This window comes from Rattus norvegicus, chromosome 5 (genome assembly GCF_036323735.1).
Source record: "Rattus norvegicus strain BN/NHsdMcwi chromosome 5, GRCr8, whole genome shotgun sequence".
In the NCBI taxonomy this organism is placed as follows: Eukaryota; Metazoa; Chordata; class Mammalia; order Rodentia; family Muridae; genus Rattus; species Rattus norvegicus.
In genome coordinates this window covers 108,634,181-108,648,439 of record NC_086023.1, presented here as the reverse complement: position 1 = coordinate 108,648,439, position 14,259 = coordinate 108,634,181, and the positions used below count along the sequence as shown (strand labels likewise).

The 14,259-nt window shown below is 40.4% G+C and overlaps 1 protein-coding gene and 1 pseudogene across 1 annotated transcript; both read right to left on the bottom strand.

Annotated features, from left to right (window-relative positions):
- Nucleotides 1-324: 324 nt before the first annotated feature.
- On the bottom strand, nucleotides 325-481 carry LOC120103372 (U4 spliceosomal RNA; annotated as a pseudogene).
- A 6,843-nt stretch (nucleotides 482-7,324) lies between these two features.
- On the bottom strand, nucleotides 7,325-7,894 carry Ifna4l1 (interferon, alpha 4 like 1). Its single transcript, XM_003749962.2, has one exon. It carries the CDS (start codon nucleotides 7,892-7,894, stop codon nucleotides 7,325-7,327), a length of 570 nt encoding a protein of 189 aa, XP_003750010.2.
- Nucleotides 7,895-14,259: the final 6,365 nt, after the last annotated feature.

The following is a 14,259-nucleotide window of genomic DNA, read 5'->3' as shown; positions in this document are numbered from 1 at the left end:
CTTGAGCCTCTGGTGTTGTTTGTTTTTCATGTCTCTAGCACGACGTGTGGTGTTAACTATAAGTCATTGTCACAACTCTGAATTATCCAACTCTGAAAGTCAAGATAAATATTTGCAGTGCATCCTGAGGATATCATGATGTCTGTCTCACTTAAAGAGAGGCTCTGGGATTCTAAAGTCAGGGCTATGCCCCTGAGACTGGCTCAGATTCTAAATATTTTGACATGGCGTTTCACCTTGTTTGCACAAACCAGTTTTGTTGTGAAAACATTATACTATAAGGAGAACTTTACTTTAAGCAGAAAAAATAGATTTTTCTTTAAACCACTCAAGTCTCAAGTGGAAAAATACTTGTAGCCTACTTTCTCCAATATTTCATGTGAGGTAAGCATGTTGAAGGACTATAATTGATGTGTTCTATTAGCAATAATCGCGCCTCGGATAAACCTCATTGGCTACAATACTGCCACTGTGCAAAGCTTAATTGATGTGTTCTAAACGATAAAATCAAACCATCCAGGATTCTTTCCCCAACTACGCAAATGGTGACTTTGAAAGAATGTTTAGAAGTGGACAATTCGCTCTTGCAGTGTTTTATATGTGAGGAAGGAGAACGATGATGTGTTTGATGCTCTGACACTGAAATCACCCATAGTGTAGGGCCTTCTCTTTGTCTGAGAAGTATGGGCGGCCAGTGGAGAAACTCACAAAGCTTTGTAAGAAGAGCAAAAAGGGCATCCTGGTCAACATGGACGACATCATTGAGCAGTATTCAAATGAGGACACCTTCATTCTCAACATGGAGAGCATGGTGGAAGACTTTAAGATCAGGCTGATAGAAATCTGAACCCTGATGGAGTCCCTGAAGGAGCTTTTGGCGCATTCCTTCCTTGGGAGAGATGTGATTTCTGCCACCCCAGAACCTGGAGATCCATCTCATCCACCTCACAAGACTGTTACAAGACTGCTGGGAAGCGGGTGGGTCCCAAGGCCCAGTAACAGACTTCCTTCCACTCTTCCACTTGCTCCCTCTGGAGCTGAAGCCTGAGCCCCTCAGTAGATTTCTTTGAGCCTGGTAGAGCCTTATTTATTGCCCATTCTTACCCAAAGAGTCCTCCAGGACTCTGCAAGTTACTGATAGGTCTATGTGAGACCTCCAGAGTTTCCCCTTTAAGGGCAGCAGCAGCAAGTCCACTCATCTCGAGCCTGAGGAACTGGTGTGTCCTTTTCTTACCTTTCCACATTTCTTGAGTGGATGGACCAGATGAGCTGCTGCTTGGTGCAGCCTTCATGGATGAGGTAAGAAGGGCCCCAAACCTTCAGATTGCTCTGAGGAATCTGCTAAATACCTCCAGGGACACTCAGCAAATAGCCACTGGCCGCGTATAGGAAGACTTTGTGCTACCATGTCAACAAATAAGGAACACGAGAAAGAGTATGTCTGACGACCATGTACATAATCTGTACATAATATTGCAGTAATATATTTACCTATGGTTTGTGGGCATGTTTACTGCCATTGGCCTGGAGGAGACACACCGGAGATTCAGAACGTTCTGCTCTGTCCAAGAGGAGGTTAGGGAAGTGACCTCTGGGACGTCATGTGATGGTGGTGAACGCCATGCCTGAGGACTTGTTTCCCAGAGCCCTCTCTCAAACATGACTCTCCCTTGAGGCCATGGCATTTTATCTCATGGTGAAATATTGCCTAAGCTCATCCTTTGAGCTGTCTTGGAAAGGACATATTGTCAGTGCCTTCTCTAACATCTCTTGAGCCTTGCGCAAAATCTCTGCAGAGATTTTCGCTGGGGACTTGTCGCTGGGACCTGCTGCAGAACCGCTTGGCCGACACGGGGATCCTGGACACTGTAGTGCCTCATAGTTTACAAGCATGCCCTTCATCGCAAGTGGCCCCTTTAAAAGTCCAACTGCAGCGTTGTGAATTGAGCCAGCAGCTCTGCTGGGCTGTGAACAGTAGACAATTCTTTGCCTTGCTTCTGACAGGAAGAGGTGAGGCTATCCATCCTGGCTCTGGAATCCACCCTGGCTGTGGGAAGCGTGGGAATCCTAGCACTTCTGAAACCAACTCTGGAAGGCGCTGGAAAGCTAAGGCTGTTTTGTCCTCTCCTCGCCCTTGGAAGGTCAAGAAAAAACGGCTTACCCGAACAGGCATGAAAGCATGCCCCATCATGGACCTCTGTTCTCTTTGAAAGAACAAGTCAGTAGCTCTGTTAGGGTTAAGGGCTGGTATGTGCCCCTGTGGGCCGAGAACTATTAATTTGGATAACCAGGCACATCCCATCCCAAGGCCTAGATAATGAAACAGCTTTTAAGGAAAGGTCTAAATTTGTCTGTGAAGCACTTTAATGTCTTACCTAGAGGCTCTGCTCTCCGGCCTCTGCCTTGCTCTATCTGCCCCTGAGGCCCACAGCAGCTGAGGCTGACTCCAGCCCAGCTACTGCTCTTCCAAGCTGCAGAGAAATTGAATGGAATGGGGAGTAGGTGCCGTAACCAAGAGGATCCCAAAGGGTAGCAGGGGGCACCTTTCTGAGAGCCCACAAGGAGTCTGAGACTCCTTATCCTTCTTCCTGTTGCCAAAGGTTTGCATCCTGGGCTCTGCTCTATTCCAGCCCTGCACTCCAAATGCCACTCCTTGAAACTAAGCAGCCTGGGGACCCTCCAGGGTACTAGTGGGTCTCTGATCTAAGACAGACAAACTCCGTGTTGGAAATATACGCTCTGTGCGCTTCCTGTGCTGTAGCGCTTGAACTTAGCTGCAAACATGACTGGCAGACCTTAAGAGATGGGCTTAGGATTCCAGAGCAGGGAGACAATCCAACAGGCTACCAGCTCTTCTTTCTAGTCTTTCTGGAAAATTACTGGTCTGCTCTGGGTCCAGAGACAAGCCAGAGTCGGCTCTCCCTTTGTCCTGAGTCCCTACTCTATGAGATAGCCATTGCCAGAAGAAGGTATAGGAAACCACAAGGAGCAGTATAGCGTCAGGTACGGAAGTGTCTGCTGGTGGATTTCCGTGTAGCTCATCGCTCGCTAGGTTGACTGAGCTTTGCTAAGCATCAGGTCCTGAACAAAAGCACAAAAGATAGAAAAGTTTAATCTCACCCAAACATAGAACTTTTTATTTTTTGGTAATCCATAAAAGGGGGGTGACACATGGAGCATGTATTTCCTTCTATGTCTCCAAATTGTTGGAACTTCCTCGGTGTTTAGAAATTGGAACCGGTAGAAAAATACACAGTGGGCTGTCACCTTGAAGTCGGTTCCTAAAAGACTAAGGCACATCCAAACGCAGAAACCTGGGAAGTTTGAAATGAATTAAATATTTTCCTTCATATTTTAATAGTCACAAAAATGCAACAGGAAAAGAGGCCAAATTCTAAGAATGACCCTTTCTGGAAGACCAACAGGAGAGACTCGTGTGTATAATCTGCTCCCACATTTAAAAAAAAAAGAGTAAATGTAATTTAATAGTTTTGTAAATGGGAGAGGGGGGAAATCTATAAACTATAAATATGTTATTTTATTTTTTGTACTTTTTAAAGAAGAAAAATATTTACAACATGAAAAAAAAGAAGTGGACAAGTCAAGAGTGTCATGGCATTTCAAAATTCATTTGTCCACTTCATTCACCTAAGCATGATTACCAAGGTCCAGTTATCAAAGCACTGAAAACCAGCAAACAAAGGCCCCCTTGTGGCTGCCCCAGTTAAGCTGTACAATCAATATTAACACTTTTCCCTAACAGGGGTTTCCCCCTTATAGTTTTATAAACTGCCATTTGCCTATGGGCCATATTGTTTCTTCTCTACCCAGACACACATATCTTGTGTCCCTTCAACCCCCAGGAAAAATATCTCTTCTGCTTTTCCCTAGTCCTCTATCTTTGTCTCTTATTCTTGGTCCTATGTCTTTCTGGGTCAAATAAATCACCTTTTGAGTGAGAACTTGGTTGGGGAGTGCATTGTACAAATACCAGTCACTTTACACATTTTGACAGTATGCTGTCTGTGCATTCAGAAGAATATGATACACAGGAGAAAAGGAAAGACTTAGGAATAGCCATGAATGGATGAGAAGCAAGAGACAGGTATATCCAATTGCCTGAACACAATGCAATGTCATATGCATCTATAATAATTGACAGCTTGATTGTGTATATAATTTCATTACAGAAAAATACCAGTGTAAACAATAAAATTGTTTTAAATAATTAAAGAATGAACAAATAAAACAAGTTGCATTTGTATATTATGAACAATTTATGGAAAATGTATCTATACAAAATTATGCTGCAATATATGTTGCATCATATAAATAGTTAAATAAGTGAATAAATAAGCACATAAAGAAATAAATGGGTACAGGTAGACAGACATGCAGACACTAAGTGGAATGCACACAGACCCCTCCTTCTCCAGAGAATTTCAGTTATAGAAGGCTAGACAGAAACGACACAAAAGACCTTTTTATGCATACTTGTCCATTGCTCATATGACATGACTTGTGGATCCGAGAGGATTTCCCTTTCTAAGATGAATTTGAAGAGAACAGAGTCTTTCTGAATTCAGTTCTTCTGGAGAAAAGTCTGTTTCAGTGTGAAAGAAACTCTGCCAGCAAACAGAATTCTGAAAAAAAAAAAAAAACTCACCAGAATTGGATTCTGTTTTGTCTTTGCAGGCTAAGCCAGTACGTGGCTCTCTTCTCTAAAGATTTAGTTTCCTTTTTCTTTCTCTCTTTCTTTTCTTCTTTCTTCTTTCTTTCTTCCTTCCTCTCCTTCTTTCTTTCCCTTTCTTTCTTCCTCTTTCTTTTTACTGTCTTTGTTCTTTCTTTTTTCCTGTTCTTTTTTTATTGTTGAAACAGTCAGCTTTAGATCGTTAGAAGAACGTTGTTGAAGGTCTAAAATTAAGAGGAAATTCTTATACATGAGAGTTTCATTCAAACCTTGAATTCCTTCATTCATGTTTCAATGATGGTTAGATGTCTTAGGAAAAAACTCCAGTCAGGAATCAAGATGTAAAGAATAGACGCATTTGTAGAGTGAGCAGAGCTGGGTAATGAGGAGCACACAGTGGGGCTCTCTGCATCAGGGAATGGTAACTAAGGACAGTGACACTGAAAGATGGGGTCTGGGACAGCAGAGAGCTGCTGAGAGTCTATCGAAGAGAAAGCTGTGTGTGTGCACATATACACATAAGTATATATACCACATATGGCTATTATACATCATATATACAAGGCATCAAGTATAAGATATGCATTTATCTGTAATTCCACTTTCTGTTTCAGTCTAAGATACTGACACCTATATATTTCTCAGCCATCAATTCTTACTGAATATTTAATTCAGGGATTAATCTTCCATGCCCAATGTATTTAATGGCAGAGATGTTCAGTTAATTGTGACAAGACAACAAGTGCCTCAGTTGTCTGTACTTTCACACTTATTCTTTCATCATTCCTGAGGCGTTGGTTTGGTGGTCAAAGTCTTCAATTCTGTTCTCTGTCTCTTCTCTACTTTCCTAGAAAGAAAACCCTGCTGTCAGTTTCTGCCACTGAACCAAAAATATGATGTCATTGAAGTGAAAGCTGAAAAAGGAACTGATGTGCCATCTAAATAACAGAGTAGTAGCAAAAATGTTAGGTACTAACATTAAAAGGACAGGATCTATGGCCATTAATAAGATATGAAAGTGACTATATTTTCAGGTGATCTTCAGTGTCAATGCAATCCACATAAAACTTTGAGTAATATTTGTCTCAGAAGTATGATATTTAAAATACATGTGGAGCCATGAAGATAACAAAGAACAAAGCAGTGCTCTACTCATCCTGTCACAATACCTGATTTGAAATTAGAGCCTACACCTAAGAGTGGGTTCCTGCACTAGCCAACGCTTACCACAGAACTCTTTTACAGTCTCTGCTAATGAACAGAGAGACTCGAAACTGATCACTGAGAAAAGGAAGTGCTGATTTCCTGGCCTCAGGAACCACTGAAGAAGAGGGAATAGAAGAATTGGAACAGCCAGAGGCAGTGGATGACTCAGCAAAGCCGCGTTCTTGAACACAACAGAATAGTTACTCATGTGAACTGTGAGTGGCTATGACTGAATTGACATGACCACGCCAGACGAGTTATCAGCTTGGAAAACAGAGGCAATTCCACCTCCAGCTGAGGAACAATGGAAAAATATTGGTGCTGGAGGAAAGAGATTCAGGTAACCTCAGGCCGGGACCCCTGAGAGTGGCTTCCATGCTCCATGAGATGGTGCTGTGCCATGCACAACTAGTGATTCAAAGGAGATGGAGCAAAAGTAGAAGCATGAGGAGGAAGCAGAGGAGGAAGAAAGAGGAGGAAGAAGAAGAGTAACAAACAGAGAAGTAGAAAATGGGAAGAGGAAAGGTCCAGGAAAATAGAGAAGGAATAGTGGTGTTTCAAAGGGTTAATTTTGGAGTGACTTCACTCTCCTGGTTGGATTTATTCCCAGATTGGTTTATGAGGCTATGAGTGGGGTTAATTCCCAGGTTCTTCTTGTCTTGCTTTTCTGTGCCATATAGGCAGGGTAGTCATTTTTTTAACCTGTTTTGCATTGTTGTACATGTTCTCATTCATATTTAGAACCTAAAACCACTAAACTAATTAATGATAATAGTAGATGACAAATATATGAGATCAAGGAAATGAAATGCTAAATAAATCCAAGGCATATTTGATCAAAGTGGACTAAGGATTGTGAGGAGCAAGACTCTCTGGTTTTCTTCTGCACAGCAGCTGTTTATCCAGCCAGAAGAATACTATATGCCAGAGAGAAGAAGATGAAAATATCTAGGGCTTGTCTAAATACTGTGCAGTGTATATGTCTTTCCGCTCTGATATTTAGAAAGTGTTCATTTGTACAGTATTTACAGTGTAGACTCTAATGTTTAAAATTTTTGATAATGTTAAAGAGATAGCAAATAAATTAATCCAAAGTGTCTTATAAAGCAAATTTATTTGAATATGAAATAAATTACAAATTATGACTTGCTGTATTAAAATATAAGACTGCAAGGTTTGACATAAATACCTTAAATTATATTACTAGCACTAAAAATAAATAAATAAATAAACAAACAAACAAACCCAAATGGGTTCAAATACAAAAATGGTTTTATATATTGAAAACAATTTTTCAATATTGCTGAAATATCTAGGCAGGCTGATTGTATTCATATTAAAAGTAATGAGAGTTTTTAAGGGAGCACTTATAAAGTGTGATACAGTGTTCGAATCCAGGAGAGTCCTCTAAACACTTTGTTTCACAACTCACTTCTCTTCTCTCAGTTTTGCCACCAGCTTGGTTGAGGAAGACAGGGCTCTCCAGATTTCTGCTCTGACCACCTCCCAGGCACAGAGGCTGTGTTTCTTCTCTCTCAGGTACACAGTGATCCTGTGGAAGTATTCCCTCACAGCCAGCAGGGAGTCTTCCTGGGTCAGGGGAGATTCCTGCATCCCCACCTGCTCCATAAGACAGACTTTGAGGTCACTGAGCTGCTGGTGGAGGTCATTGCAGAATGAATCTAGGAGGGTTGCATTCCAAGCAGCAGATGACTCCTTTGATGTGAAGAGGGTCAGGACCTGCTGGGTCAGATCTTGCAGGACAGAGATGGCTTGAGCCTTCTGGATGTGCTGGGCATCCACCTTCTCCTGGGGGAATCCAAAGTCCTTTCTGTCCTTCAGGCAGGAGACAGGGGAGAGTCTCCTCATTTGTGCCAGGAGTGTGAAGGCTCTCTTGTTCCTGAGGTTATGAGTATGAGGCAGGTCACATCCTAGACAGCAGGTGGACGAGTAGCTCATCACCACCAGGACCATTAGGAAAGCACAAACCATAGCCATTGTGGATCTTGCAGATTCTGATGACTCTTTGGGCAGTGTGTTTGAGTCTTCCCCTGTAGGTTCTCTGATAACCCTGCTGTGTGCATCTATCTTAAATACGGGCAAACACAAGTTTCCCCTTTCTGAATGCTTTCCCCCACTTTGCAATTCTCTTTTCACTTTCTTTACCTCACTCTCCGCTTGCATCTGGGCATTTTTTTTCTCAAGCATTTGGGTTCCATCATTGTTTTCTCTTTCACTGCTGCCCTCAGAAGGCTACAGCATTCTACAGCATTTATTACATTTAAACTGAGATTAACCACTATTCCACAGATACACAGTCTGTGTTTAAAATTAACACATGCATTGCAAACACTAGATTTCCTTTAAGTTTGTATTTTAAAGTTATTTTAATTCATTTTATAATTATTTTTTAATTTTATTTATGCCATTTATATAAATATTTGCATCAAAATGTTAAGTATGATACAAATTCTTTCTAAATTAGATGTATTATTGTGGCCTGGCAGTGGCATTTTATAGGCAAAAGGGTATGCAAGTTCAAGGCCAGCCTAGTCTACAGAGCAAGTTCCAGGACAGTCAGGACTACACAGAGAAACCCTGTCTCTAAAAGACTCATACTGATATAATGGCATACTTCAAATTTTTCCACTGTTTAAAGGCTAAAAATTAAGTTATTTTCTTTATATTCCTTTCATGGACTGTAATATACATATTTATAAAAGATAAATCTAGCCACCACTGTGTATTAGTTCATTATCCAATGATTTTCATGGCATTCTGTGGGGGAGTATATGCGCAAAAATCTGTATGTTCAAGCTTTATAATCTGGGTTTGATTTCTGGAACACAGGGCTGCAATAGACAACCAAAGCTTGTAATCAGATGGCCTCTGATCACCACATTCATAGCAAAACAAGCTGGTGCCTACATCCACACTCTCCCAGTGTTCCACTCTGTTTCAGTATGTGGGTGTGTCTCTCTCTTAATATCTCTCTCACACACATACACACACAGTCACACATTCACACATTTTCACACACACTCATCATGCATACTCACACACACACACACGCACGCATGCACGCACATAGACCCACTCATATATAGATACACAGAAACACACAAACACATTCACACAATACCCACAAACACACATACGTGCACACACAGAGAGAGAGAGAGAGAGAGAGAAGCATTCTCACACTTAGACTCACAAAAATGCAAACACACACAGTCATAAACAGACATACAGAGACACACAGAGACCCATAAATAAAAATTCTCACATGTATGTGGACACACACATACATACAGACATACACACAAATATCCACACATATATAAACCCAAAAATACATCCATAGACAAAAACAGACTCACACATGCACACACACACACAAACACACACTCCCACAATACTTATACATATATTAAAAATTCCCAATTCATGCGCACACACATACTTAATCTCTCATATAAGACAGTTTTAACACATAAACACACACTAGACAAACACTTTAACTCACATACACCCACACATGTGCAGAGTTCCCCGTAAACATCTGCCATCATTCAAACATAAACACTCACACAGGCACAGACACATACACACATGTACAAATTCCCACACATTCTCACTAATGTTCACAAACCTTTGCAAACACGCACATGCAAATCCTTAAACAAACTCACATGTATACATACTCAAGTACATACAAAGACACACATATAGGCATACATGCCATTACACATTAACACACTGGGTGACACACAGGCACTTGGACATATTCACACAAAATAACACATGCAGACACACACAAACACACACATTCATACACATACACAAGAGTAATAAGATATTTAAAACCTCAAAGCTTAAAATTTCATTTCTCTCACAACTTTACACCATTAACCCCATGGATTTCTGAATCCATTGCATAGTGGGAAGACCTTGTGTATTAAAGATTTACCCATGTCATGGTCTCCAAGAGGTAGACAGGGGAAGTTTGTCCTTACAATGGATTCCCTCTAACCTTCCTCCAGCAAAGCCTCAATGCCTCATAGACTATTCATCAGAAATAATCAATGGCTTTTCATTGATATTGTTTGTTCCTGGAAGATGTGATGAAGGCTGCAGTGTCCTGTGAACACTGCTTCCCTGTGTACCAACCTCCAACATGTTGAACCCCAGCAACATTTTGCATCTAAACCAAAACATATGGGGAAGTATCTGAAATTTGTATTTCAAATGCTTGAAAGCTCACACTCTATACCAACAGTACTATTAAAACCATACAAAGCAACATGCAATATTTATAATTATCCTCAGGATATTGTAGTATCGGAACCACAGACAATGTTCCTGTCAAATCAGTGTAGAAGCAGTTCTAGCTTCTCTACACCTCCTCACAGCAGTTAAGGGATCTACACAGCCATTAATTTGTACCTCAGATTTTAAAGTCTTGGCACTCGTTTTGAGAGTTAGAAATAAATGGAATTAATTTAATGGAAACAATATGTGTTCTATGTATGGTTTTATATATTAAAAAAGTCCTTCTCTATAGGAGGATATTAGCGTCATTATTTCCCCTTTCGGGGGAAAATGTAACTAACTGGAATATTTGTTTTTGTGCTGCTGATAATTTTAGTTTCTTCTACTTTTAGGGTATACACTGTCAGACACTTGGGAACCATGTCCCCTCATCTCTCTATGTCTGCCAAGGCTGGTATGATTTCCTTGGCTTTGCAGACCTTCTCAATGCCCTTCCATTTGTTGAGTCTCCATAGCCTTCTTACGCCTCCATCTCAGATTCTTAAACAAGAAAGTCTGTTTTTCTGTCATTGCTGTGGATACACAGAGCCAACAGAATTGTTGTTTTTAAATGATTAGTTGTATAAAGGAAATGTAGGAACCCAGTAAGCATGTGCATAGGGCTAGTTAGAGAGAACAGGATCCCTTAGCTGTGTCTCTGTCTGAAAGTCCATTGCTCTTCCTTGGAGGCATAGCATGTACAAACACACACAAACACACACACACACACCACATATATACCCATGCAAAGGCTATAGATCAAGTGGTACTTGTTTTATAATCTTTTTTATTTTTATGCTTTATTAAAATTTGGTTTCTTTTCCTTTAACCCCCTGTGCTTTACTGAATGCTGCATCTTTATTTTATAAATATCTGCACATTATTTTGTATCTGTATTCTTAACTCCTCATGCTTTATTAAAGTCTAGGAACTTGTCTCTCCATTATTGTTCTACACTTGAGTAAGTGCCAAACCTCTGTATTAACTGTTTCAATAAGAACTCTGTTTGTCAATAAGAACTAAAACTTACTAAAACTAAAACTGATTCATGGTTAGATAAGCCCTGGGGAAAATTAACAATGTCACTCTCACTATTTGTGCTTACATAAGTGCCAATATCTCATGGTGAACACATACTGTTTAGCATCAGAGAATTAAGTAAAAGTCTTTGTTCCTAGAGCTCCTTTCTATGGCAAGTCAGTCAGGAGCCTCTCACAGGCCAGGCAAGAAGTTCAGAACTAGTTAAGTCCTTTTGAACCAGAGAGAAAAGAGAAAGGAAAGAAGTCATTCAGATAACACACACACACACACACACACACACACACACACACACTCACACACTCACTCACTCACACACTGAGTGAATAGAAATCAGCTGTACCACTTCCTTTTTTTAATCTTCTTATAGCTTTTTGACATAAAGTATTCTATGTAAGAAAGAATTGCTTCATAGGTAAAATGTTACAACAGTGGAGTTACAGAAAGGGATCAGTGTAACAAGTTCAAAGCAGTGTTGTATAATGTAACCTTATTTTAAAGTTCAAAGAAGCAATTTTTACACAGCCTTGCCTTATCAAAGATCACACTTGTGGTTTCATGCTGGCACCTGTTTTTTTTTTTTCAAATTTGTCACAATCCTATTTCTTTTTTTACGTTATCATGAAAGCTCATCATATTTATTATTATGTATTTTGAGGAGTAGGCACATTCTATTCTTGATTCTAAGTTTATTACATCTTTCTACCAAAACAACTAAAGCCATCCCTTAAAACATTCTTCCTGCAGTTCCCACATGTTCTGGAAGCAGAGACCCAGTGATGGACCAGATCCCTCCATTGGTGCCCAACAAAGCCATCGTCTGCTACGTATGCAGCTGGAGCCATGTATAGTCTTTGGGTAGTGGTTTAGTTCCCGGGAGCTCTGGTTTGTTGGCATTGTTGTTCTTATGGGATTGCAAGTCCCTTCAGCTCTTTCAATCCTTTCTTAAATTCCTCCAGTGGGGGTCCTGTTCTCAGTTCAATGGTTTACTGCTAGCATTCGCCTCTGTATTTGACATGCTCTGGCTGTGCCTCTCAGGAGACAGCTATATCCGGCTCCTGCAGCATGAACTCCTTAGCTTCATCAATCTTATGTAGTTTTCGTGGCTCTGTGTGTGTGTGTGTGTGTGTGTGTGTGTGTGTGTGTGTGTCTGTGTGTCTGTGTGTGTATAGAGAGAGAGAGAGGGAGAAAGAGAGAAAGGGAAAACTGTACAACCATGTGGGGCAGGCTCTGGAAGGCTGTTTCTTCACTCTCTGCTCCAAAATTTGCCTCCATATCTACTCCTATGAATAATTTTGTTCCGCTGTTTAAGAAGGAGTGAAGCATCTGCACTTTGGTGTCCTTCTTCTTGAGCTTCATGTGGTCTGTGGATTGTATCTTGGGTAATTTGAGTTTTTGGGCTAATATCCACTTATCAGTGAGTTTTTCTGAGATTGGGTTACCTCACTCAGAATGATACACTATAGTTCAATCCATTTGCCTATGAATTTCATGAAGTCATTGTTTTTGATAGCTGATTAGTACTCCATTGTGTAGGTGTACCACATTTTCTGTATCCATTCCTCTGTTCATTCATCTGGGTTCTTTCCAGCTTCTGGCTATTATAAATAAGGCTGCTATGAACATAGTGGAGCACGTGTCTTTGTTGTATGTTGGAGCATCTTTTGGGTATATGCCCAGGAGAGGTATAGCTGGATCCTCAGGTAGTGCAAAGTCTAATTTTCTGAGGAACCTCCAGACTGATTTCCAGAGTGGTTGTACCAGTTTGCAATCCCACCAACAATGGAGGATTGTTCCTCTTTCTCCACATCCTGCCAGCATTTGCTGTCACCTGAGTTTTTGATCTTAGCCATTCTCACTGGTGTGAGGTGAAATCTCAAGGTTGTTTTGATTTGCATTTTCCTTATGATTAAAGATGTTGAACATTTCTTTAGGTGTTTCTCAGCCATTCGGCATTCCTCAGCTGTGAATTCTTTGTTTACCTCTGAACCCCATTTTTTAATAGGGTTATTTGTCTCCCTGCCGTCTAACTTCTTGAGTTCTTTGTATATTTTGGATATAAGCCCTCTATCAGTTGTAGGATTGGTAAAGATCTTTTCCCAATCTGTTGGTTGCCGTTTTGTCCTAACAACAATGTCCTTTGCCTTACAGAAGGTTTGCAGTTTTATGAGATCCCATTTGTCAATTCTTGATCTTAGAGCATAAGCCATTGGTGTTTTGTTCAGAAAATTTTCTCCAGTGCCCATGTGTTCGAGATGCTTCCCCACTTTTTCTTCTATTAGTTTGAGTGCATCTGGTTTGATGTGGAGGTCCTTGATCCACTTGGACTTAAACTTTGTACAGGGTGATAAGCATGGATCGATCTGTATTCTTCTACATGTTGACCTCCAGTTGAACCAGCACCATTTTCTGAAAATGCTATCATTTCTCCATTGGATGGTTTTTGCTCCTTTGTCAAAAATCAAGTGACCATAGGTGTGTGGCTTCACTTCTGGGTCTTCAATTCTATTCCATTGGTCCATCTGTCTGTCTCTGTACCAATACCATGCAGTTTTTATCACTATTGCTCTGTAATACTGCTTGAGTTCAGGGATAGTGATTCCCCCAGAAGTCCTTTTATTCATAAGTATAATTTTCAATATCCTGAGTTTGTTGTATTCCAAATGAATTTGCAAATTGTTCTTTCTAACTCTATGAAGAATTGAGTTGGAATTTTCATGGGGATTGCACTGAAACTGTAGGTTGCTTTTAACAAAATGGCCATTTTTACCATTTTAATCCTGCCAATCCATGAGCATGGAGGTCTTTCCACCTTCTGAATCTTCAATTTTTTTCTTCAGAGACTTAGAGTTCCTGTCATATAGATGTTTCACTTGCTTGGTTAGAGGCACACCAAGATATTTTATATTATTTGGGACTATTGTGAAGGGTGTCATTTCTCTAATTTCTTTCTCGGCCTGTTTATCCTTTGAGTAGAGGAAGGCTAATGATTTGTTTGAGTTAATGTTATACCC

Excerpts from the sequence above, each read along its gene's own strand:
- Ifna4l1 (XM_003749962.2), bottom strand. The coding sequence starts at position 7,894 with ATGGCTATGGTTTGTGCTTTCCTAATGGTCCTGGTGGTGATGAGCTAC.